General features: G+C 44.7%; 1 protein-coding gene across 1 annotated transcript in view; it reads left to right on the forward strand.

Moving 5' to 3' along the window:
* The window catches only part of dicer1 (dicer 1, ribonuclease type III), a 37115-nt gene extending 16984 nt beyond the window's left edge, over window positions 1–20131 (forward strand). Inside the window, exons 10-31 of the mRNA XM_047344851.1 lie at window positions 389–557; window positions 705–1177; window positions 1332–1464; window positions 5648–5890; window positions 5988–6142; window positions 6227–6359; window positions 6438–6513; window positions 6601–6740; window positions 6825–7004; window positions 7103–7316; window positions 7401–7554; window positions 7633–7815; window positions 9426–9531; window positions 9660–9835; window positions 11900–12539; window positions 12674–12826; window positions 12934–13554; window positions 13873–14128; window positions 14206–14474; window positions 16068–16230; window positions 16311–16386; window positions 16689–20131. Coding sequence (XP_047200807.1) covers window positions 389–557; window positions 705–1177; window positions 1332–1464; window positions 5648–5890; window positions 5988–6142; window positions 6227–6359; window positions 6438–6513; window positions 6601–6740; window positions 6825–7004; window positions 7103–7316; window positions 7401–7554; window positions 7633–7815; window positions 9426–9531; window positions 9660–9835; window positions 11900–12539; window positions 12674–12826; window positions 12934–13554; window positions 13873–14128; window positions 14206–14474; window positions 16068–16230; window positions 16311–16386; window positions 16689–16854 — 4879 coding nt within the window. The 3' untranslated portion in view covers window positions 16855–20131. The remainder of the gene's footprint in view (window positions 1–388; window positions 558–704; window positions 1178–1331; window positions 1465–5647; window positions 5891–5987; window positions 6143–6226; window positions 6360–6437; window positions 6514–6600; window positions 6741–6824; window positions 7005–7102; window positions 7317–7400; window positions 7555–7632; window positions 7816–9425; window positions 9532–9659; window positions 9836–11899; window positions 12540–12673; window positions 12827–12933; window positions 13555–13872; window positions 14129–14205; window positions 14475–16067; window positions 16231–16310; window positions 16387–16688) is intronic.
* Window positions 20132–25915: the final 5784 nt, after the last annotated feature.

Below are 25915 nucleotides of genomic sequence, written 5' to 3' on the forward strand. Positions count from 1 at the left end.
AAGTTTTATTTCCAACAAAATGTCTGGTCTACCCTCTGAATGATTATGTTTTAAACTTAATAATGCTGAACTTGAGTCTGAACAAATGATTGTTTTTAATGGTTTTATATCCTCCACCCACTGCACTGCTAACAATATGGCTAATAATTCTTCTGAATATACTGATAATCCATCTGTAATTCTTTTTCTAATCTGCTGGGTTTCCTTAGACAGAAAAACTTTTTATCCAATTTGAATAAATAACTGAATCTGACTGCACTGTTCAATGGTTAGGATTAATTGGAATGTATGAACCTGACTGTTGTGAAATGCCTTGAGACAACATGTGTTGTGAATTGGCACTATATAAATAAAACTGAATTGAATTGACAAATGCTGCATGTTTCAGGTACACCTCTCAGCCGAGGGAAGTGGTGTTGGACTGTGGTCCCTACGTGGACAGGAGTGGCCTTTCATCCCGTTTGCAGGCAGAGCTGGATGAAGCTCTCCTCTTCCTCAACGACTGTAACATCCCTTTTTATAGAGAGGACAGAGGTCCGACATTCATCTCCAAACAGGTCTGAATCAGACAGGCATGATGTTTTACAGTTGAACCAAAGACTTTTGAAATTATAGTTTTGGTTCAAAAAGCTGCAGGAAACAAATTATTGTTTTGTTTCTTGGGTCCTGACTGTACAAGCTGACCATCTCTCGGTTCACTGTAGATCCTGGGCGACTGCCGGGCTGTGCTGCTGGTTCTGGGTCCCTGGTGTGCAGATAAGGCTGCAGGTATAATGGTGCGAGAGCTGCAGAAGTATATCAAACACGAGCAGGAGGAGCTCAACAGAAAGTTCCTGCTCTTCACTGACACCATCCTGCGTAAAGTGCATGCTCTGTGCGAGGAGCACTTCTCCCCGGCTTCCCTGGACCTGAAGTTCGTCACGCCGAAGGTCCTGCGGTTGCTCGAGATCCTTCATGAGTATAAGCCGCTGGAGCGCCAGCAATTTGAGAGCGTGGAGTGGTACAACAACCGCAACCAGGACAACTACGTGTCGTGGAGCGACTCAGAGGATGAAGACGAGGATGAGGAGGTGGAGGCCAAAGAGAGGCCCGAGGCCAACTTCCCCTCGCCGTTCACCAACATCCTGTGTGGGATTATCTTCGTGGAGAGACGCTACACAGCTGTGGTTCTGAACCGGTATGATAATCCAGAGTTTTAATCTCTTAAAAGTCTTCATCAACGTTTTTCCAGGCTTTTCTTTATTGGCTTTTTCATCTACATTATGAGACTGTTATTATCCTCTCGTCACCTGGCAGCGAGGATTGTTTTAACACGCTGTGTTTGCTTGTAGTCTGATCAAGGAGGCGGGGAAGCAGGACCCCGACCTGGCCTACATCAGCAGCAACTTCATCACCGGACACAGCATCGGCAAGAACCAGCCAAGGAACAAGCAGATGGAGGTGGAGTTCAGGAAGCAGGAGGAGGTAAACCAAGCAATCCCACCTCATCAGTGCTGAACTCTGAAATCAGCAGAGCAGGAGGTGGAAATTAACTTTGTCAGTAGACCCTGCCGGGTCGGTTATTTGGTAAGCTTTCGGACCCAATCAGTGGAAGGAGCTGACTTAATAGACTCTTAGGCGTTTTTCTTGTTTAATTTATCCACAAAATGTTTGATTAATTGACTAAAATAACCTTAAACCATTTGTGTTTTTACAATTAACTTTGCATGCCACAAAATTAGTTAAAAAATAATTCAAATAAATCCGCTTCTATCCAGGTATTTACAAATAAAAAGTCTGACTATTTCATTATATTGTGGATGTCAAGTATGAGACTAAATGGGAAAATAGGGCTAAAATTATGGAGGTAAATTTGTCTCAATATTATTCAATCAAACAAAAAACTAATCTCAATCAAAAAAATAAATTGTGGTCAAAACTTTCAGAGTTGTAACAATTTTTTTTTTTTAATGGAATATTTTATTTTGGGGAGAAAAAAAATTGTTTGAAAAAACTTTTTTGATTGAAATGACTAATTTTTTCTCACGAAGAGAAAAAAGTTATTTGCAAAACATAAACTTTTATTTGCGTGTCAAAAATCTTTGGTTACTCGCTCTTTTGGTTTTGACGCTTTCTGTTTTTGGTTGAACTCAACGAATTTTGAGTGCTGGAAACATGAACATCCTGGGCGGGGCCTAAAGACGAACGCTGTAAGACGTTTCCCTATTGGTTAGCGCTGACTAAAGCGGCCGCTCGAACTGCAGGGCTTGCAGCGTCTTCAGTGAGGAGACATCAACTCTACAGAAGAAAACTGAGGTCAAGTGAGCCGACAGTCAGAAATACACGGTCACGCCAGCCAACACCAGTTCTCTCTTAAAGATTAGCGTCGCGCATACAAGGTTCATTACGGTAATGGAGCAGAAAGGACGCCGATCCTGGCAACGGTTGAGAAAATAAGAGGAAAACAGAAAAGTAACCTTCAGAACATTTATATTAATTACATTTTTACAACTTTCACATTTATGTTTTATGTAAAAGAATAAATATTTAATATTTTACTGTACAGTTTTGGAGAAATACACAACTCAATGTACCTCAAAATGCTCAACCATTATATGCATTTGTCCCACTTTCAGGAATTTATTTCTCCAAAACCAAGAGAGGCAACAACACAATCTCTTCAGATTATATTAGAGGGTCATCTATATTATAACCAGAATTAGTATTTCATAATTTCACTGTAGATGTCTGGAGAAATACACAACTACCCCAACAAAGTACCACAAACGCTTCTTTTTGGTGAGGTCGATGAGATCCTGGGAAGTGGTCTGGACAACTTAAAGTGCAAGAGCATCCAGATCTCCTCTGACCTCTCCTGGACCAGAAACGCCCCTCGCCTGTTGAAGAAGGTACAACAACAGCTCTTCTTCATCTCCTCAGCTGCTTACAGATATCTACAGGGCCACGGTGGAAAGCACTCTGTGTCTCAGCATGACAGTGTGGTGAGGGAACTGCACAGGAGAGGAAGTATCATGGGTTGTGAGGACAACACACAGAATTATGGGATGCCGTCTGCCCGACATGTATTCTGTTTTATACTACACTTGGGGTAGTTGTGTATTTCTCCAAACCTTTACAGTAAAATTATGAAATACTAATTCTGGTTATAATATAGATGACCCTGCGCTACTCTAATCTTTAAAGGTGCATTCACACCAAACGCTATTTCTGCGAAAGGAGCGGCCAATTTACATGTTATCCCTATGTAGAGGCGCTTTCAGGAGCGGAGAGGCGCGAGGCGGTGCGAAGGACGCGGCGCAGCAAGCGAAGCGGGAGCGGAGCGGCGCAGCAAGCGAAGCGGGAGCGGAGCGGCGCAGCAAGCGAAGCGGGAGCGGAGCGGCGCACCAAGCGAAGCGGGAGCGGAGCGGCGCACCAAGCGAAGCGGGAGCGGAGCGGCGCACCAAGCGAAGCGGGAGCGGAGCGGCGCACCAAGCGAAGCGGGAGCGGAGCGGCGCGATGGACGAGTTCAAAAATCTGAACTTTTTCCTAAATTCGCGTCGCGTCAACCAATCAGGGACTGGATGTGGCTGTGACGTTGGGTGAAGGACCAAAGCGGAGAAGAAGCAGTTGTCAATGATGGAGGACCAGATCATAGTGGCGGTGTGCGGCAAGCCAGAGTTGTATGACTCAACTAATTACTTTTACCGAGACAAGTACAGAAAGGACCTGGCCTGGTTATGTTTAGGCACAAATATCTTATATTTAGGAAATGTGGACATTAAAAATCGGCTGTTTTTTTTTACTGAGCTGAGATTTATTTACTCACCGAAGACAGATGGACAGGCGTTCAGCAGCGGGGATACAGTGCCGGTAAACCGCGGTGAAGTTAGTTTGAAGTTGGATGTTCAAGCTCCGCGGAGTTAGCAGCATCTAGCTCATTGTTGATCCAATTCAGGCGCTCAGATTTTCCACAATTGTTTGGTACAGAAACTTATTGACGGTCCCTAGTGAACCACCGCGCGTCAAATGTGGGAGCAACAGAGAACAGCTAGCCGAAATCTGGGTGCCTGACTCGGATCGGCCGCTGGCTCCGCGGAGCTTGAGTTTCCGGTGTCCGGCTTCGGGCTGGCTTCACTGCGGTTGCCGGTAGTTGGTGTCCCGGAGGCCGATTCATCTCCCAACGCGGGGCAGCAGATCTTCGAACTGGGTCCTGGATAGACGGAAGTACCGCTGAAATCGACCGTCATCCAGACGCAGCTCCTGGAGTAGGTGGTGGTAATCTCCGAACTATTCCCGTCCCTGAAGAATCTCGTGAACCCAGGGACATTGATGTCGGCGGCGTTTGTCGGCTCTCCACAGGTAAAACACCGTGATTATCCGTGAAATCCATGTCCGCCATGTTCAGTTGAAACCATCAAGCAGTAGATGGAAGCTCCTCCTATTTGATGACGCGGCGAAGCGTTGCCGCTTGTTGCCGAATGCCAACGCGGAGTTCACGCGGACTGTGAAGCGGGCAAAAGCACACAAATGAGGCAAAAAATTTGCAGAAATCGCCTTTGGTGTGAACACACCATAAGAGAGAGCTAGTGTCGGCTGACGTGACCGTGTATTTCTGACTGTCGGCTCACTTGACCGCAGTTTTCTTCTGTACAGTTGATGTTTCCTCACTGAAGACGCTGCAAACCCTGCAGTTCAAGCGGCCGCTTTAGTCAGCGCTAACCAATAGGGAAACGTCTTACAGCGTTCGTTTTTAGGCCCCGCCCAGGATGTTCATGTTCCCAGCACTCAAAATTTGTTGAGTTCAACCAAAAACACAAAGCGTCAAAACCAAAATAGAGTTGTAACCAAAGATTTTTGATATGTGCAAATAAAAGTTTGTTTTGCAAATAACTTTTTTCTCTTTGTGAGAAAAAATGAGTCATTTTAATCAAAAAACGTTTTTTCAAACAATTTTCTTTTCTCCCCAAAATAAAATATTCCATTTAAAAAAAATAAATTGTTACAACTCTGAAAGTTTTGATCACAACTTAATATTTTTTGATTGAGATTAGTTTTTTTTTTATTGAATATTACAAACGTTTTGACCACAATTTATTTTTTTGTGATTGAGTTTAGTTTTTTGTTTGATTGAATAATATTGAGACAAATTTACCTCCATATAAAATGTAATAATGTAGACTGGATACCGAAATAAAACCTGCATCCGCATCTAAACCTGCCTGGTCATGGTCACTCCTAAACGTTAGACCACTCTGGCTTTTATAAACGTTTTAAGCCATCTCATTTAATACTGAATCAGACTCTATAGGTGCCCAGGTAGAGCCAATCAAACAACCAGTGTTAAACTCAGCCGTCTCTTGGTAGAGCCTGGGCGACCCGGGATGTTGGTCTTCTCCTCATCGTGGAGGTCCAGCACTCCAACTAATCAGCAGAGCAGTGACACAGACTGCAGGCCTTTTTTAGACATACAGCATTTTATAGAAACTCTTGTTAAACTGTAAAAAAATTCAAAATGAAAGGTTCTTTTTTTTTTGCCAGAGAAGGATACAATTGGAGTTTGGACATCTTTTAATTTTCAGGCATGCAGAGTGTTGACAGATGTTGCAGGATGGTTGAGTCACTTGAAGTAAACCAGAACCCCTCTCTCCCCATCATCTTCTCCTTGCAGGTTCTCAGAAAGTTCAGAGCTCATGAAACCAACCTGCTGATCGCCACAAGCATCGTGGAAGAAGGTGTGGATATTCCAAAGTGTAACCTTGTGGTCCGCTTCGACCTGCCTGGAGAGTACAGGTCCTACGTCCAGTCCAAGGGTAGAGCCCGGGCCCCTGTGTCCAACTACATCATGCTGGCTGACTCTGAGAGGACCAAGAGCTTCGAGGAGGATCTGACCACCTACAAGGCCATCGAGAAGGTAGTTTGTTTATATCTGATTTAAGATGAGGAGAAATATTCTGAGGGTGGAAACAGAGGAGGAGAACTTCATGGTGCTGTGACCTTCCCCTGAGCAGATCCTGAGGAATAAGTGCTCCAAGTCCGTGGAGGTGGGAGAGTTTGAAGCAGAGCAGAGTCTGGATGACGATAACCTCCTCCCTCCATATGTCCTGCGGTCCGAGGATGGAGGTCCGCGGGTCACCATCAACACGGCCATCGGACACATCAACAGGTATCTTCCTCAGGTCTCCGTGGCTAGTTTGGTTCTGAATGAAGAACACATGTTTTAAGCTTTAGTTTTTCCTCTGGTTCTCAGGTATTGTGCTCGGCTGCCCAGTGACCCGTTCACTCACCTCGCTCCCAAATGTAAAACTGTGGAGATGGGAGACGGACGCTTCCAGTCTACCCTCTTCTTACCCATAAACTCTCCTCTGAGAGTTCCTGTCAAGGTTCGGATCCTTTCGTGCAGGTTCTTAATACTCAAGTTTAGCTCCTCCTCTCCATCATACTGATATGTCTGTGTTCAGGGTCCCGTCATGAACTGCTCTCGACTGGCTGAGAAAGCTGTTGCACTAGTCTGCTGTGAAAAACTCCATAAAATAGGTAAACCTGGAGTTCTGGCTTTCAGGAATGCTGGTTTGGATCTTGGCTGTTTTGATTCAGCTCATCCTGTTCTGCGCTCCATCACAGGTGAGCTGGACGACCACCTGATGCCTGTGGGGAAGGAGACGGTGAAGTATGAGGAGGAGCTGGACCTCCACGATGAGGAGGAGACCAACGTCCCGGGTCGGCCAGGCTCCACTAAGAGGAGGCAGTGCTACCCGAAAGCCGTATGTTCCTCTGCTTTCTGGTCCTTTTTAAAGCAGATCAGGATCATAAACAGCAACACGTCCTGTTCTTCTGTTCTTCTACAGATACCCGAGTGTCTGCAGGACAGCTATGCTCTGCCTGAGCTGACCTACTTCCTGTATGTGATTGGGATGGTCCTAACCACGCCCCTCCCTGATGAGCTGAACTTCCGCAGGAGGAAGCTTTACCCCCCCGAGGACACATCTCGTTGCTTCGGCATCCTGACTGCCAAACCCATACCTCGAGTACGTTTCCAAGTGCAGGGTTGACCTCATTCCATGAATCCTGTAAATATTCTCCTCTTTGTGGGATAATGATGATTCATTGTGTCCATGGTTTGCAGATTCCTCATTTCCCGGTGTACACTCGCTCAGGTGAGGTGACCATCTCCATTGAGCTGCAGAAGTCCGGCTTCACGCTTAGCTCAGCCCAGCTGGATCTCATCACCCGAATGCATCAGTACATCTTCTCCCACATCCTCCGCCTGGAGAAACCTGCACTGGAGTTCAAGCCAACGCTGGCTGACTCGGCTTATTGCGTACTACCTCTGAATGTTGGTGAGTGCTCCTCAGCTACTCCTCTTCCTCATAGATTACACTCAGAATCGGCGTCCTAACCTCATCCTGCGTCCTCCGCTTCAGTTGGAGACTCCGACACTCTGGATATGGACTTTATGTTCATGGAGGACATTGAGAAGTCTGAGGCCCGAACAGGCATTCCTACCACTAAGTACACCAAGCAGAACCCCTTCATCTTCAAGCTGGAGGACTACCAGGATGCTGTGATCATTCCAAGGTACCTTAACTTTGCTTCAAACGTTTCACAGCGAGCTGACATGAGACATTGATCACCTGTCAATCATCTCCTCCTCAGGTATCGTAACTTTGACCAGCCTCATCGTTTTTATGTCGCTGACGTCTACACAGACCTGACGCCGCTCAGCAAGTTCCCGTCGCCGGAGTACGAGACCTTCGCCGAGTACTACAAAACCAAGTACAACCTGGACCTGTCCAACCTGAACCAGCCGCTGTTGGACGTCGACCACACCTCGTCCAGGTGAGCAGGACTGTGGTCTGATGGTTCAGTCTCAGAAGCTCTGAGTTGAAGGATGCTCACAGCTCTTCTGGGATCATATTTATATTATTTATGTTCTAAGCTCTAATAAACACAGACTACTGCTCATGGTATAGCTTAACTTTCTTAAACGTTCTGTGGTATTTGGCTCCACGCTGTCATCAGCAGAACCTTTACAGTGCCCTGTATAGGTTCTCCAACACCTCCAGCTTTTTTACATTTTAAGCGACATGCCTAATCTAGCCAGTAAAATGCATTAAAGTTTGAGGTGTATGAATACTTTTGGAAGGCTCTGTAAGTCCTGGAATTTGTGCCTCTTGGTGTAGAACATCCCACAGATGCTCCACTGAATAGATCATTTGTGATGTGAGTGTTTTTATGTTTACACACGAGGGTGGGAATGTGTGATTGTGACTGTGTGTGCCTGTTTTTGTGTCAGGTTGGGTCTTGGGCTGCTCCCTCTCCTGGGTCAGTTTAGGCCCTCCATCAAATGTGGGGCCTATTTCCTCCCCACCGTGCTCCCAGCCGGTGGCTGGTGTTTCTGCCCGCCGGTTCACTTGTGGTTCTCATTGTCCGGGGCTGGGTGCTTTGGTTTGTGCTGGCTCACTCTAGGTGGCTGCTTGCCGGGGCCTGGGCCCCCTGGGCTCTTTCGGGCCTCTGCCGGGGGGTGATGTCTCTGGGTCCATGCCTGGATCTGCTCGTTGCTGCAGCTCCCTGGGGCTTCTGCACTGTGGCTGCTGGGTTGTTTCCCTGGACCCTCCTATGCTCTTCCCTGGGGGGGCGATAGTCCCGGCGGTGGTCGTCCCGTCTGTGGTTTTGACCTCCTCTGTATCTGTCTCGAGTCCAGGGGGGCAGGTCTGTGGCTCCTCACACTCACTATTGCATATTTTATTGGAGGAACCTTATATACACAGATGCGCTCACACTTACACCACAGGTGTTTGGATTCAGGTGTTAACAGATACACAGATGTTCTATATTGAGCCGCAGTTACCACTAAATACATCTTGCCTTCATTAATACCGTGCACGTTTTGGTAACATTGCTGTTGTTATATATGTTTCTGCAGGTGTAGAAGCAGTCTTCTAGTTTCTTGTATTTTCACATTTTCTTTCTCTCTATTCTTTTCTCCTTCTCTTTCTTGCTTCCTTTTTTTCCTTTTCGTTTCCGTCTCCTTGTCTATTGCAATTTAAATAATCCCAAAGCAGTTTCTAATAATGTTTTTTATATATATATCAAGTGTAACATTATAGCATTGGCCGTAATGCTCCATTTGTGAAAGTTAATCTGGTGGACTTCTTCCTGAGTGCTACTCTGCTGGACAGGACACACTAATAAAAAATAAAAATAAGAATAGATAATTTGTGGGGGGAATCTACACCTTAAACCTGTGGCTGCTGTTTTTAAACCCCTTCCTGAAGCGTTTCTGCAGAGAAGAATGGAGCATTTTTCTGCTGAAAAGGGTTGCAGCAATCAGGGAATATTGAAAACATGCAGTTTATCCATGTTAAAATTCTGTCAAGCTTTAACAAGGAAACTCCTAAATGTCGTCTTGGTTGAGCTTCAGTTGATCAGGTCTCTGCTGTCCTCAGACTGAACCTGTTGACTCCCCGTCACCTGAACCAGAAGGGCAAAGCTTTGCCTCTGAGCAGCGCAGAGAAGAGGAAGGCCAAGTGGGAGAGTCTGCAGAACAAGCAGGTAAAATCTGCAATGTGTTTACCTCTCTGCTAGTACTATGTGTTTGTGTGTGTGTTGAGAGCTGTGTACACCTGATTCAGCCTCTTCTGGATCAGAGTCTCTGTTTACTGTTAATGTTGTGGAATCAGATCCTGGTTCCGGAGCTGTGTGCCATCCATCCCATTCCTGCCTCCCTGTGGAGGAAAGCCGTGTGTCTGCCCAGCATCCTGTACCGCCTCCACTGCCTGCTGACGGCCGAGGAGCTGCGAGCTCAGACTGCCAGTGAGGCTGGAGTGGGGGTGCAGACCCTCCCCACCGACTTCAGGTAACTAGGCAGAGGCCACCCCCACTGATCCGTCATTTAGGTTGAAGAGGAAAATCACAAACATCCACCTTGACTCTGTTCTTTGAAGCAAATATCTCAGGAGCGGATATTCTATAGCTGTGAGAGGACAACTAACGCCATCTGGTGCTCATACTTTAGAATTACTAAAAACCATAAAAACATTCACATTTTCCAATTTATTCAGCTGATATTTTGTAGGAAACTAGAAAGGAGTTTTACGTATGTGTGCTTCTTTTCTGTTTTTTAAGCAGAACCCTAAACTTCCAGGTCCACATCATCGGTATAGATCAGGGGTGCCAAACACAAAAATACACAGTGGGACAAAATTAAAAACCTGGACAGAGTTGCAGGCCAGCCTTGATATTTATTCAAAAACATTTTTAAACTTGAGGACATTTTTTTTTCTTCTCTTCAATATATTGATTAACCTTTACATACAAACTGCTTAAACATGAATCTGAAACACTCGTACTCGTCGTCTTCCGCCTTATCCGGGACCGGGTCACAGGGGCAGCAGACTCGTCAGAGACGCCCAGACGTCCCTCTCCCCAGACACCATCTCCAGCTCCTCCGGGGGGAGCCCAAGGCGTTCCCAGGCCAGCCGAGAGACATAGTCCCTCCAGCGTGTCCTGGGCCGTCTCCTGGGCCTCCTCCCGGTGGGACGAGCCTGGAACACCTCCCGAGGAAGAGACAAACAAAGCTTGATACTACAAGCAGTAGTAGTGAGTACTACTACTTAATACTACAAGCAGATGTAAAATCAAATGTGAAATAGAAGTCTCATGTGTGGCACCCGCAGGCATTCTGGGATTTGTAGTATTAGCAGTTATTGTGATGTCTAAAGGCAGGCCATCTCTGATAGACATTTCCAATTATCTCGCAGGCCAAATACAATCATAGTGCGGGCCACATTTGGCCCACGGACCTGAGTTTGACACCGCTGGTGTAGCTCTTCTGCCTCTTTTTTCAGATGCAAGGTAGCATTCATGTTATCTGGTCTCGGTGCATGTTAAGGATCCAGGGGTATCTGAATAAATTAAAATGTCATCCCAGACTTATTTCTGAAATTCAATAAAAACAATTAAGCTTTTAAATTATATATAGCTTCATTGCACACACAGTGAATTTTTTTTTTTCAGCTGTTCATTTCTGAGAATCTTGATAATTATGGCCTAAAATTGATGAAAACGCAAAATTCAGTTTTCTGAAAATTAAAATATCACATAAGTCTAAACACATATTTTCTATGCAGTTTGTAGGCATAATGTATGTCCATGTACTGTACAGTAAATGTGTTCAGGACTTGGTTGGGGCTCCTTTTGCATGAGTTACTGCATCAATGCGATGTGGCATAGAGGTGAACAGCCTGTGGCACTGCTGAGGTGTTCAGGAAGCCCAGGTTGCTTTGAAAGAGGACTTCAGCTGGTGTCTGGTGTCTCTAATCTTCCTCTAATACTCCACAGATTCTTCATGGGGTTTATGTAAGGCCAGTTTGTTGGCCAGTCAATCACAGGGACACTATGGTCATTAAAGCAGTTGTGGCTTATAACAAGGAATGAGAATGTTGTTGTATCTCATGTTTCATGAATTGTTTGTGTGTGGCGAACCTTGACACACTGACTCCAGTCACATCCTGCTTATGAATCTTCCCCCAAACCCTTGAATTGGTTGTTAATCCTGTTATCCCTGTTGCTTTGGCACTTTTATCTACCACTCTTTTTCCTTTCACTGATCTTTCCATAAACTTGGTTTTATTTTTCTTATGTAATAAGCACATTTTCAGAGAAATAGCTATACCCATCTAAATTACCAGAAGTAAATGCTTCAGATATCAGTCTATGTGTAATGAATCTGTATGATACGAATTTCATTTATTGAATTAAAACAATAAACTAGATGAAGCTTTTGATGATATTGTAATTTGTTAAACTTGTACATCAGAGTTGGTCAGACCTCTCTTCAGCAGTTGCAGATAACCTGTGCTGATCCGTTAAACATGCAGCTGTTCCTGATCGCGGTAACACTGGGCTGCTTTGTCTGCAGGTATCCAAACCTGGACTTTGGCTGGAAGAGATCCATTGACATAAAAACATTCAGCCCCTGTCCTGGATCCTGCAGCGAAGACGCTGATTGTAAGCACCAGAATCTCACCTTCTTAGCCCTTCCCAGCAGTCACCAGGGGCTGCTCCCAGCCCCCGCAGACGGGCCCTGCACAGGAAACCTAACTAATGGCACTACCGTGATCAATGACGGCCACAGAGACGAGCACCTTCACCAACATGACAGTTGCCAAGGCTGCGACGGCAGCTCTGAATGGAAACACGACGCTACCTCAGCTCCTGTGCAGGCCCCCCTCAGCTTGAGTCCTCCTCAGCCCAGCCATGAATGTACCTCTGGGAGGACCTCACACCACATTAATGAAGCTACCTCAGACTGCACTCATACAGCACCTTCCCCTGACCTCACCTCCGGGCCCCAGGCTGTGGACTCCCCAAGAAACCTGGGCCCCAACCCTGGCCTCATTCTTCAGGCCTTGACTCTGTCCAACGCCAGCGACGGCTTCAACCTGGAACGGCTTGAGATGCTCGGGGACTCCTTCCTGAAGCACGCCATAACCACCTACCTGTTCTGCACATACCCCGATGCACACGAAGGGAGACTCAGCTACATGCGCAGCAAGAAGGTGAGACGCACTGACTTTACCTGGTTTATTAGATTCCAGTAACCAGATCAGATAAGTAACATGTCTCCGTTTCAGCCGATGTTTAATCCAGGATGAATCTAACTGAACCATGTCATGGTCTTTCTCTCCCACAGGTGAGCAACTGTAACCTGTACCGTCTGGGGAAGAGGAAGGGGCTTCCCAGCAGGATGGTGGTGTCCATCTTTGACCCTCCTGTTAACTGGCTGCCGCCTGGATATGTGGTGAACCAGGACAAAAGCATCTCAGACAGAGTGGACTCGGAGGAGGTTGGTGCTTTTTTTCAGTTTTTTTAGAAACTGGCTTGATGGAGTAGCACAGCGACCCGGTCCTGCCTTGAGTTTTTGATGTTTCCTGTTTCCTGTCCTTCATCCAGGCAAGAGAGGAGCTGGTGTCCAACGGGAGATCTGGAAACGACTTTGATGATGAGGACCGGGTTGATGAGGGTGAAGATGTGGATGAAGATGAGCTCATGTTGAAGGACGAACCGAAGGACGATGTCAACATGGAGGATGACCTGGAATACTACAAGGAGCACATCCGTTTCATCGACAACATGCTGCTGGGGTCCGGGGCGTTTGGAAAGAAGATCTCTCTTAGCAACTTTGGCACCTCCCTCAGCCCAGCCCCAGGCTCCTCCCCTTCCATGGACTCCTCCTATGATTGGAAGGCCCCCAAGAAGCCCGTCCATCACTCTGAGCAGGCACACTGTGGGTCGGCGGCTGAGGAGTTTGACTACAGCTCGTGGGACGCCATGTGTTACCTGGACCCCAGCAAGGCAGGCGAGGAGGACGACTTTGTGGTGGGATTCTGGAATCCGTCGGAGGAGAACTGCGGCACCGAGCTCGGAAAGCAGTCCATCTCCTACGATCTGCACACGGAGCAGTGTATCGCAGACAAGAGCATTGCCGACTGCGTGGAGGCCCTGCTCGGCTGCTACCTGACCAGCTGTGGGGAGAGGGCCGCCCAGATGTTCCTCTGCTCGCTGGGCCTCAAGGTGAGATGGGGTATCTCAAACTGGGCTGCCTCACACAGCAGGAGTGAATCTGAGGAATCTCTTTGCGCTTTTCCACCGAAGGAACTCTCGTTTTCGGAGAAAACTCTTGGGTATACTTAAGTAAACTGGCATAATCCAGTGGAAACAGAGTTTTTGGGTTCCGCGATTCAAACTGTGAGGTGTTACATCTGTACATTTATTCATCACACTTGCTTCTCTCAGCGTTCCTAGCATGAAATTAGTTTTAGACTGTTTCCTGATCCAAACGTTGACACCAAATGTTCCCCTCTCTCTTGTTTCCGTTGTTGTTGTCTGCAGGTTCTACCGGTGCAAAGGGGGTCTAACGCTGCGGCGGTGGTGGCAAGCGTTCCGACTCCAGCCGTGGAGCTGATGTACGGCTGGCTGAAGATCCCGCCCCGCTGCATGTTGGACCATCCTGACGCAGAGCGGACTCTGCAGCACCTCATCTCGGGCTTTGAAAACTTTGAGAGGAAGATCAACTACACATTTCAGAACAAGGCTTACCTGCTGCAGGCCTTCACCCACGCCTCCTACCATTATAACACCATCACAGGTCAGACTGGGCTCAGTGGGTTGATGTTGCTCGTAGTGATGCTGATCTTTGACTTCAGCTCTCGTCCGTGTCCTCAGATTGTTACCAGCGGCTGGAGTTTCTCGGCGATGCGATCTTAGACTACCTCATAACGAAGCACCTTTATGAAGACCCTCGGCAGCACTCGCCTGGCGTGCTGACCGACCTGCGCTCTGCGCTCGTCAACAACACCATCTTCGCCTCGCTCGCCGTTAAATACAACTACCACAAGTTCTTCAAGGCCATCTCTCCCGAGCTGTTCCACGTCATCGACGACTTTGTGCAGTTCCAGCTGGAGAAGGACGAGATGCAGGGCATGGACTCCGAGGTGAGTCCGCTTTACTGAGAACAACGAAGGCCTTCTGCCAGAAAGCCAACCTGAACTCTCGGCAAGATCTGCTTCATATTCCAGAGAGTTCAGGGCCGAGAACAACAGGCATTTGGATTTAATTTGCCTGGAAATGACTAACTTGGCACCAGATCTGCTCCAGTTATTCCTGAGAAGGACTTTTCTGCCTCGGGAAAAATACAAACATACAAGGCTGAAAAAAGGAGAAAATCTCTGTTGGTCATGGTGTTGTTGCATGTCTCTGTTTTCAGTGATTCTCAGTCATTTACAACTTAAAACACACAGCTATGGGAAATTGTCGGTTCGTCTTCCTGTCAGTTTACAATTTATTTAACCTTCTAATCATTTTTCCGTATAAGAGTTCAGGAGTTTAGGAGAGATTAGGCCCCTAACTTAAAGCTAATGGATTACCCACGGTAACATTTTATTAAAATGTGCTGTTTGGGAGCTGATAATGCGCTGGTATAAATTCAGTGCTCATTTAAAACGGATCAATATTTAGAATCATATTTGTTCCTGCAGTTGTTGTGGGAGAGATCGGATTGTAAATCCACTGAGCTGCAGTGTCCTTTCATCATATTTGGTGAACAAAGAGCGATTTTTCTGCTTGTCAGTGTAAAAGTTTGAATGGTTTACTTTAAACTCTGGGAAGTGATTTTAAATCAGTCATTTGCACGCGTTTCAGTTTTTCCTTGTTTAAATAGCAACACTTTATCGCCTATCTTCAGGGTATCATATTTATAATGCTAATATATGTTCATTGAATGTTATGCACCTTGCTTCACACACTAACTGCTTGAAGTCTGATTTGTTGATTGTCAGCAGGTCTTTAGGTTCTTCTCTGGTAATGCTCTGCAGAGCCTCTCCTGCCTCCAGCTTCATATCCTGGAGGATTCTCTCTTTAAGTGTCTTCTTTGGGACTTGGAAAACATGCTTAGGTTGGATTTAAATCAGCTTGCTCAGCAATTCTAGAACTTTCTTAGTTTTAGCTTGGAGAAGCTCCCATGTTGCTTCAGCAAGATGTGCTGAGAAGGTCATCCTCTTGTTGTAGGATGAATCTGTCTGTTTGGAGGCCTTTGCTGGAACTGGAGCAGATCAGTGAAGATCTGTGTTTCAGTAACTTTTTAAGCCAAATGATAACCGTCCCACCACCATGGTTTGGACTCTGCATTCTCCTCTGTCGGTCACCCTGATCTTTGTTTATCTCGGTCTCTGACGTCTTCTGTGCGTAGTCGTATCTGACAAACATAAGGCTGCCTCCTGCAAACTGATTCTGACCAGAGGTCATTTTCACACAGCAGATTTTATACTAAAGTTTACTGATTGCTCTACTGGTTTTAATTCATGTTTTGTCTCCAGAATCTGGAAAAACAGCGGTTCGCATGTCGGATGTCTTAGACCAGTGAAATAATAAGACCAAATGCTTCAACTTCCTAATAAGTGGCATTATTATTACTACAATTTTAAATTACTCCTCCAAGTGTCCGTATATCCTCCAACATCACGTCAGCGTTCAGCAGTTTTAATCCCTTTGCTTCTGTGGGCTGAGCCGCTGCTTGTGTTTCCCTGCAGCTGCGACGCTCCGAAGAAGACGAGGAGAAGGAGGAGGACATCGAGGTCCCCAAGGCCATGGGGGACATCTTTGAGTCTCTGGCTGGAGCTATTTACATGGACAGCAGGATGTCCCTGGAGACGGTGTGGCACGTCTATTATCCAATGATGAGGCCTCTCATTGGTGAGACTGCTGAATTTATCGTGGGTGTTTCTGTTGGTTTCTGTCCGTCTGTTTTATCGCTGCGTGTTTTTCTCCTCCAGAGAAATTCTCTGCCAACGTTCCTCGCTCTCCTGTCCGGGAACTCCTAGAGATGGAACCGGAAACTGCCAAGTTCAGGTAGGATAACCCAGACATCTGGGTTTTTCTGTGAGTTTTATGGGAATTAAAGGAGAATTTTGTGAATAAATTGAAATAAACCTGGAGGTTTTGCTCTTAACAGGGATCTTTGAACATAGTTTGGAGAAAATCTAGATTTGATCAGAATCTTGTTTAAAACAACCAAATTTCATGCCAGTATAGTTCACTATGTCTATGCTACTCATTAATCACATGCATATAACACACTGTTTAGTGCGTTAGTCAAATGCACTTCTAGTTTGCAACTGAAGTGATAAGTTGTCCTCGATCCTGTTTCGCAGCCCTGCAGAGCGCACCTACGATGGGAAGGTGCGTGTGACGGTGGAGGTGGTCGGGAAGGGAAAGTTCAAAGGAGTTGGCCGCAGCTATCGGATCGCCAAGTCAGCGGCTGCCCGCCGAGCTCTGCGCAGCCTCAAAGCCAATCAACCTCAGGTCCAAACCAACTGAGCTGCCAGCAGCTCGCAGCATTAGCACCTAGCGGAGAGGACGGAGCGGCGATCCTGCGACATGCGACGGGAACGCTGCGTGGAGACGCCACAGCAGAGCACTCTGAGCTCACATCCCGTTTATTTTTCCTTTTTGTTTGCGCAGACACAATCTTTCTTTGTGCTTCGTGTGATCACGAGGGCTTTATCATCCTAGCGGAAGAGGTCAGGTGAGCTGTTGTATTCGTGAGACGAGCCTCATGCTGAATCCTAGAAAGAAAAAGCTCCGGAGCCGGTGAGAGTGAAATGGGCCCGATACCACTGCAGCCAGCCAGCTCTCTGTCTCGACCTCCAGCCGCGTTCCTCATCAGTTTGCACCTATTCCATCACTTTTCTGAACAATCTGTCACTCTGACACCAAAATCCCCTTCGTAGCAAAGCGACTGAATATATCTGCAAATATGAACTCCATAATGATGATGATGTTGATGATGTGGTGGCCTCGGACGCTGAGGCCGGCCCTCATATCCAGAGATAGGAATCCCAACATTCCCAGTTACTGTAGGCGGTCCCATGTTGCTGTAGCTTTTGTGGAAACACGCGGACGGCTCGGTGACGTGAAGAGCCGTCCTCCTCAGCCGGATCTGCCAAAGCTGAACCAACATGTGACGTTGCTCTGAGGCTGTCTGATTCCTGAGGATACCAGCGTCAGATTTGATTTCCTTCTAATTAATATTGCTTCCTGCTAAATGTGGTCAATACGCCTTGTTTATCTTGTTTTTTACGTGAATACCTCAGTTAACTGCATGCATGTCTCTTTTCTGTTTGTTTGGTGCTATGTTTTTGTATTAAGCTTGAACTTCTCATCTTTTTGCACTGTAACTACAATACCTCCTTATTTGACCTTTTGTTGATCTGTCGCCATGAGGCCCCGCCCCCTCTCGCCCAGCGGGAGGGGGGCGGGGCCAGCTAGCTGTTATGATTGAATCCGTGCAGATGCATCAGTGTTGCTGCAGAGGAGATCATCAGGCTGCACTCTCAGATCTGTGTGGTTTCTACCTCAGCTCCGTGACTCCGACATCGACGCTCGCTGCAGCCGTGTTTCTCAGTGCCTTCCCCGCGGGAATCCTCCACTCATCAACATTTCACCGTGACTGGTCTTTACCCGGAAGCTGGACAGGCTGTACAGTGCACCAGTGTTCAACACACTGAAGAGTAGGGTTATAAACTTAAAAATAATCAGCAGAAAGGCTTTAAAGGTCAGAACAGATTGTCTGAGCGTGCCGTGCTGCAGCAGGAATTCCCTGTTTACAAGTTTCTATTGAACGGTTAACAAGATCTGTGAGGTTAAAATTCACGCGTTCTGTATATTTAACAGCAGAGTTGACAAAAATATTTTTGCAGATATTTTGCCAATATCCCATTTTAGATTGACAGGTTTTTGCTTATAATACTTTTCCCTTGTTATTGGGGAAATCTCTACATATTGCTGCATGAAGCCGTAAAAAAAGTCCATTTAATTGAAGAAGCCAACATTTGACCCCACCCATGTAGAACCTGCAGAACATGCACCCGTTTCAGTGTGTTGATCGTGTAGAAACATACAACGTGCCGTGACTCCAGAGCCGCTCTCCTGTCGTTGCTGTAACCTCACGATCTCAGCAGCTCTAGCGCCATCCCACGGCATGACACTCGGACCGGACTGGTTGCGTATCTGCCCGTTTGTCAGCTCGGTCCAGCGGAGTGCAGCCTGTAGTCACCTCTCCGAGGTCGGATCCGAGGTCACCTCTCAGATCCGACCTTCTGGGTCTGCAGTTATCTCGAGAAGTGAAGCAACTCAGTCGGACTCTGCATCCTCTTCCTCCTGGCTCTCGTTTCCTATTTCTTTTTTAAACATGTAGCACAAAGAGCATTGCACTTGGCGCCATATTTTACCTCATGTCAGAGTGGAAGGGACCAGGCAGGGGAGAAGCCTGGACCGCCGGGGTCACACAGAACGTTCCTACAGGTCGCCACCTGACCTTACACTGGAAGAAGCTGACCTGCTGCCTTCCTTCAATCCAACCACGAAGAACTGTTGCCAGTTCATGTCGGCCTGGGTTCTGTTTGGATCTCTGACCTCCTGACAGCAGCCTAAAGGAACACCCACTCAGAGCTGACCTGATGATCTGCCCACTGATAAACACCCAGCTGACACCTTTCTGTTAGACCAGAGTTGATGAAGCTTGAGTTCAGATTTTTAGACCATCAGAGTGTTCAGATGTTTGCCTGAGAGGAAACCTGCAGCTCGTTTTTACACAGATCGATGATCATGTTTGACTCTGGGAGTCAGAATCATGTTCTTGTTTGACTCGGACCGAGCCTCTGTTAGGATGGATGTTTGTGTGGATTTACCGTTCTCAGTTTTGCTTTAAATGACCTGAATCTTTCCAGTGGATTTCAGGAAGGTTGTTTCTTACTCCTCCTATGTTTTCCAGGGAGTTATTGATCTGGTTTGGATCCACCTGTTTGAGCTGGGTTGTCGGTTCTATCTGTGTATAGTTTCCGTTGAGCTTTTCTTTAAGCTGCCATCTGTTTGGGAACGTAGTGTTTAAGGGCCTCGGTCAACTCCAGTTTCTTCCTGATCTGAACAGATCTGATGGTGGTTGTTGCTTCAACTCCTGCAGAACCTCCTCCCCTCAGAACCTGAATGTCTTTATCTATCCAACACTACTCTGGGTTGCTTTGCTGTTTCTGAGAGTATCCCCAGCTCCTCGTCAGTGAGTCCTGGGCCTCAGTCACTGAGAAAACTCACCTCAATGTTTCAGTTTTCAGTTTAAGAAAGAAGGTCTGCAGCTGTTTCAGTTTTGATGTTCTGCTCAAAAAGCTGTTGCAGAAAATTAACTTCAGATAGACAGTATTAATGGTAGAAGTTGCAGAACACTTAAGACTCATAAGTTCAGTCCAAAAGGCCCTTTAGAGAAGTTCAACGACTGAGCTCCAGGAGATGGCAGCGGTGGCCTGCGATGTGCAGCAGAACAGCACCTGCCTCAGGTCCAGGGTTTGGGTTTTATCAACAGTGCTAAATGCAGAGGCTGATCTGAGGTCAGTCCTACGCAGTGCTGCTTGGCTCGTTACAGTGCTGTAACGGTGTTGATCTCGGGTCAGCTTGGGGAACTGTCAGGAACATTACTGTAACAGCGAGCTGCAGTGGTGTACAGTCTGCACCTTATGGATCACAGAAACGTTTACCATGTTGTTTTCTTTGGATGTTTCTGTTCGTGTAGCTCTGTATATCTCCAATAAAATCTTGGATCATCTTCTCCGTCTGTGTGAAATTTCATCAGATGAACCTCTGCTAATCTCTCTGAACATTAATTTTTAAACCTGAGTCTTTGGAGTCCCTTTAGGCCTGTTTCCTCTCATGCATCCATCCAACATCTCCTCCTCCTCCTCGGTCGGCTCTGAGGCTCGTCAGCAGCACCAAGTTTATTGGCTCAGAGTGAGCAGCAGGCTGAGGCTTCAGAGCAGGTTTATCGGGCCCCGGGGACCGAACGTGGAGCAGCTCCAGCAGCAGGTTCATGCTCTGAACTCGGTCACTGGATTCTGATGGTTCAGTTTATCCAAACTCAAACAGCAGCTCTTAGTGTGATTGAATGTAGTTGCAGTTTCTGATGAAGTATGAAATAATTTTCCAGTTATAATTGGTGATAAATATCATTTAAAGTAACGAAAAGTACATAGCTCTGTTGTCCCCCCCCATCCCACCCCTGAAATAAAAGTTAATTTAAAAGATAAATTCGTTTTTATGGGTTTAAATTAAAACAATCTTTTCAGCTCCAGCATGTTTTATCATTTATTGGTGGGTGCACATTCTCTGTATTTGAATGATTTGTAAGGGATGTGGTTCAAATCATAGTGTGGAGTTCAATCAGTGAGGTCATTCATTCTTTATCCTAATATGGGTCTGGTTTTAGTGCATAACTTTGTGAGAATCTTGAGTAAAATGGGTCATTTCTGAGGTTTTCAGAACAGCATACTTCGATTAAACATTTGATTTGAGAGGGACGTAAATGCAGAACATCTCAAATTTAATAAAATCCAGAAAGGTGTAGAAGAAAACTGAAATAATACAATTCTAATGGATGGCAGACTGGCCAAAATATTATTTGCTTCAGGTCAATCAATGAAGGGCAACAGCTGACCCTGAGCACTGTACCCATTAGAAGATGCTTTTGTGAAGCCAAGCTATCTGGAAAAAGCCCCCAAAAGTCACAATTATGGATTAAAGAGCTTACAGTTTGTAAAGAGCACACTGATTGGCCTTATGAGACAGGATAAAAATAAGATTTAGGTCTAGAGGTCACAGAGTTGGTCAATAGACCTCGATAGACTACATTTACGCCACAGTACACTGAAGCACGGTAGCTCAGGAATCCTGATGTGGGGATGTTTGCCTATATATTCAAACCAAGATCATGTATCAGTTTGAATACGAGCAGCATCTTGGTTCCAGACCAACAAAGTTGATGTTATGGAGCCCCCTACCGAGTCCCTGGACCTAGATCCAATAGAAAAGTTGTGGGGTGACATCAAACGTGCTGCTTCTAAGGGGAAACCAAGAAATGCAGAGGAACTGGAATGTGGTCCAATCATCATGGAGCTGAAATACCTGTTTACAGGTGCCAGAAGTTGGCTGACTCCAAGCAATGCCGATGCTAAGTGGTAAGACAACTAATCACCGGTGCAGAGCTTCACAGGAACCATGAGTCTTCAGCTGTGTTGATGTGTGGAAAGAAAAGTGCAGACAACAACCTTAAATTCCCTTTTACTCACTTTCTGAACATTTATAACATCATTTTTTAAAACCAAATGAAACTTATTTACTTTAACTATTCTGAATATATTCCACCCTCAACAGCGTTGTCTCAGATAAACCTGTAATATCTCACAAGTAATAAATCTACCTAATTTTCAAATAATCAGGGCTGATTAAGGATTACAGAGGATTTAATCTGCCCCCAGATTAACTGCGGCTAGTCTCACCATCACAGAGGTATGTTACGTGGTGTCCCTCAGGGCTCTGTTTGAGCCCAGCTGTCTTCTCGTGAACAATAGGATGATGATCTGATAATCATGTTTAATAAATCCAGTCAGGCTGTTTCTGTCTTTTTTCTTTTCCCATTGAAGCTTCTGTGGTCTTCTCACATTCAAAAATCCTCAAATGTGGCTGGGGGTCTATATAAAATTAATATAATTTATTGTGACTTTTTTTAATCCGTCATGATTTTTCCAAGATTATTCCCTGGATTATCCAGCCTCTAAACCTGCAGTGTCCTGCTGATGTTCACAGGAACACTGCAAGTTTGTTCACTCTGAGGAGAGCTAAGGTGAGCAGAGCTTTGAGACGTGAAGTTTGACTAAACTGAAAGTAAACCCGGTCAAACTGGAGCAGAGAGGGGGTTTAGACTGGAGCTGGATGGGTCACACTGGGGAGGCTTAATGGTGACTTATTACCTGTGCTGATGATGTGCAGACTGCTGCCGTGTCACATGGGTCATTTATTCTGAGCTGGAAAAACAAAGGAGACATGAACCCATGAGGCTGGGTGGGACAAGAAACCAAACTGATTTTAGTGCAACCCGCTTCATTCAGAACCTTACGACAGAGATCCGAGCAGCAACCGATTTTATGCCAAAAGCTTCCTGGTTTTCCTACTTTTTATGTCCTTTTACTTCCACACCTGGATTCCTGCTCAATTTTCCATCAAATAATGTTCTCAATAGTAAGGTTTCATATTTAAAGCTGCAGTTCTTGCCACATTTCACTGGAATATTAATGCAGCATAAGATACAACATATTCACAATACGTTTAAAATTTGTTTTTATTGTTTTGTTCCAAAAAGCATTAAAGGCTCTGATTTAAAAATATTTTAAAAAAATTATAATTTTCACTGTTTCTGTCAGCTTTTAGACGGGTAACGTATGTTTTGACATAGATTTTATATTTTGCTCTTTTTTCATTTAATAAGATTTTATCTTGTTTTTCTAGTTAAAATTAACAGTGACCTGAATAAAAACTATTTCCCTTTCCTTGTTAATTCATATTTTCTTCCATTAAGGGAATTCTCTTGAATTTCCCCATCATAAAAATAAATTACTAATAATTAGGAATTCATAACCATCACACTCTTTTTTTTTTTTTGTTATTAAACACATCAGTCGTTTTAGCTTCTATCATATTTAGTTTTTATTGTCATATTCTGCAGGTTTAAATTAATCATTTTACTTGACTGTATATCTGTCCCTGTTAGGAAATGTTGCTTTAAGACTTTAAAAAGTTGTTTTTAACCCCTTTGTTCTGAATGGGTGTAGCTGTTATGTAAAGCGAACTGATGCAGACTCTTTAGATGGTCACTGACTGATGCAAGAACAGAAATCTGTTCAGTTTCCATCTCTGTGCTTGGATGGAAACTATTCGATTGTACGATACAGGACGGATCGTCTGGGATACTTCCTGCAGCTTTATTCACACCAGGAGAAACAGATTCACTGGCTCAACATAAAAACTATAGGTAACAATTTGCATGTAGAATAACTAAACAATATTTAAGATAATCCAACTTTACAACAATAAAGAAAAAAATTCAATTCATTTGATTTTAGGTGTAAAACTTAGTAAATATTCCTAAGTTACTTTTTTAAGCTACTGTAAATTATTGACATTCTGCTAAGAAAAGGCTGTGCAGATTTTTACCTCAATTCAGCTCCAACAAATACTGTAAATTGGGTTAAATATGCCGATCAATTACAGTTTTCTTCTTAGACTGGGGCGTAAAATAAATCTGAACAATGTAGGCATGAGTTTGTGTTTTCAGAATTAAATTTTTTTAGGAACCTTCATAAAGTTTTGCATTTTCAAAGACAAGTCCTCTGCAGCCTTGGAGAACTGCTGTTCCCTCAGTGAGGATTGTTGCTCTGGCTTCTCCAGATGTCAAGGTCCCTCCACAGGTGGCGGTCTTTATCACCGGGATCATTTCTTCCTGCATGATGAAGTGACTCCTTGAAATGTATCCCTCAAAATGGAAGGTAAGCAGCAAAGCTGGAGCACTTCTTGGTTTTAAACAAGCTGAGTAGTTTCACCTTGGACCAAATTTGTTTAAAAAAGGAAGAAATAATAGAAAAAAAACAACTTTGCAATGACCTGCTAAGATGGCCCATCTGTAACTGGTACCAGACAATTCCAACTTCCTCTCTGTAAAAACATTGCAGAAAAGGACGTTCTTACATATTTAAAATATTAGATAAAATACAAATGATTAATTTGCATTAATAGCATCAAATTTGCAGATCTACCTGAACAAAGTTTCCTTAACATGGCTGGAAACCTGTCTTTTGATGTCCTTCGTCTACCTACGAGCTTTGCATTAAGACACAGAAAACACCTTTTTATCATCTTACAGCAAACTAAATGTTCTTCTGTGTGTTAATTGTTCCTCTGGGCTCTGTTTGATCTAGCTGATTACTTTAGCCCTGTTCCTGGTTTTCTCACACACCTTTAAGCTTCTTTATTTTTATTTGAATGTCTTAATTAGTTATAAACTCTGTAATGCTTATTCCTGCAGCAAATCTACTATTTTTAAAATGCTCTTTTTTTTTATTTGAATCATTATTTTAGGATAAAGTCTATCTGAAGGCCAACATGATGATACCGTTGAAGCTGGATGATTGATGACCAACAGTCTGAATTCAATTTTTTTATTTTTTTATCATATTTATTTTTTGCATCACTTTTAGATCCAAACTAAACTTGTTCGTTCTTATTTTTCCTGTTTTTTTTAACTCTTCTCCCAGTTTGATTGAAACCAGAAATTGAAGATATTTATATTTATCTTTCTCTGATGAAACATCTTTGCAGGATTGATTAGAATCAGTCTCATAGCTTTGGTAATGCATTCATCCTCCTGATATAAATGACTTTTCAATTTGTCTCCTCTTATTTGTGTGTCTGTTGATGTTTTATAGACCTCATCCTCCAGTTATTTTTCAGCTCCTGAGCTTCTCTAATGTTTGTGTAAATTCTCTAAGCGGAGGGTTTTATTTGTGTTTAATCTTTTGTCAGATTTCTTGTGGGCTAAGCTGGTTTTAATGTTTTCTTATTTGTCTGATTCTGGTTTTGTTGAGGAGGAAATCAGCTGCAGTAAATTAGAATCAAGCTGCAGCAGTGGAGCAGATAATTAACACGACATGGCTTTCTACATCTAGCTGCTGCCTCTGCTGTTGATTTGTTTGCAGGTATCACCGTCTACCTCCTCCTCCTCAGTCCTCTTCCTCTACGTTTGACGAGAAACAAATATTGAAATGAGGTTTGGGAGTCAGAGGCAGCGAGGAAAACAGTGGGAGAGGAGCTTCGTAATTAGAAATATCATTTCAGCTCCTGCCGGCCTATTTCTCCTCAGCATTACCTCGTCTGCAGGTAAATTGGTGGCTGTACTCCTGCCATGATGGTAATGAGCTGTGGTTAGGCCCCATACCACATCTCTCTGATTTAACCATAATGAGAAATATGCCATCAGTGGTGGGGGGGCCCGTCTGAGCTGGAGGGGGTGAATCACAACGTAAAAGTATGATATTAGGTCTACTGATGGGCAGAGACGCTCCATCACAGGAGTCAAAAAAACCTTATTATGCAGATAATAATATAGGAAGGACATCTCAGCCTTGGTGTTAGACTGCAGGCCGTCACTGCATTGCAGCTAATTAGGTGTTTCACAGAAGCCAAATGTGATCTCCTCCCACAGGACCAGTCTCATCTCACGACTCAGACATCCATTACACAGGAATATGCATCCAAAAGTTTTAGTTTTTTTTTCTGCTGAAGACACTCTTCTGGTTCTGTTTAAAAGCTCAGACCACCAATTGTTCGGTAACAGTTTTGTCTAAAAAGTGAAGAAAGTTGGTTTTTCCTCCTCCTGTTCTGCGGTTTTATTCATCATGGCTAAACAGAAATCATCTGCCCCTCAGCAGGTTCTCATAACAGGTAGATGTGATCAATAATACAGAACATATGACTCCGAGCTGTGGTCTGTTTAAAGATGAACTAA

This window comes from Girardinichthys multiradiatus, chromosome 19 (genome assembly GCF_021462225.1).
Source record: "Girardinichthys multiradiatus isolate DD_20200921_A chromosome 19, DD_fGirMul_XY1, whole genome shotgun sequence".
In the NCBI taxonomy this organism is placed as follows: Eukaryota; Metazoa; Chordata; class Actinopteri; order Cyprinodontiformes; family Goodeidae; genus Girardinichthys; species Girardinichthys multiradiatus.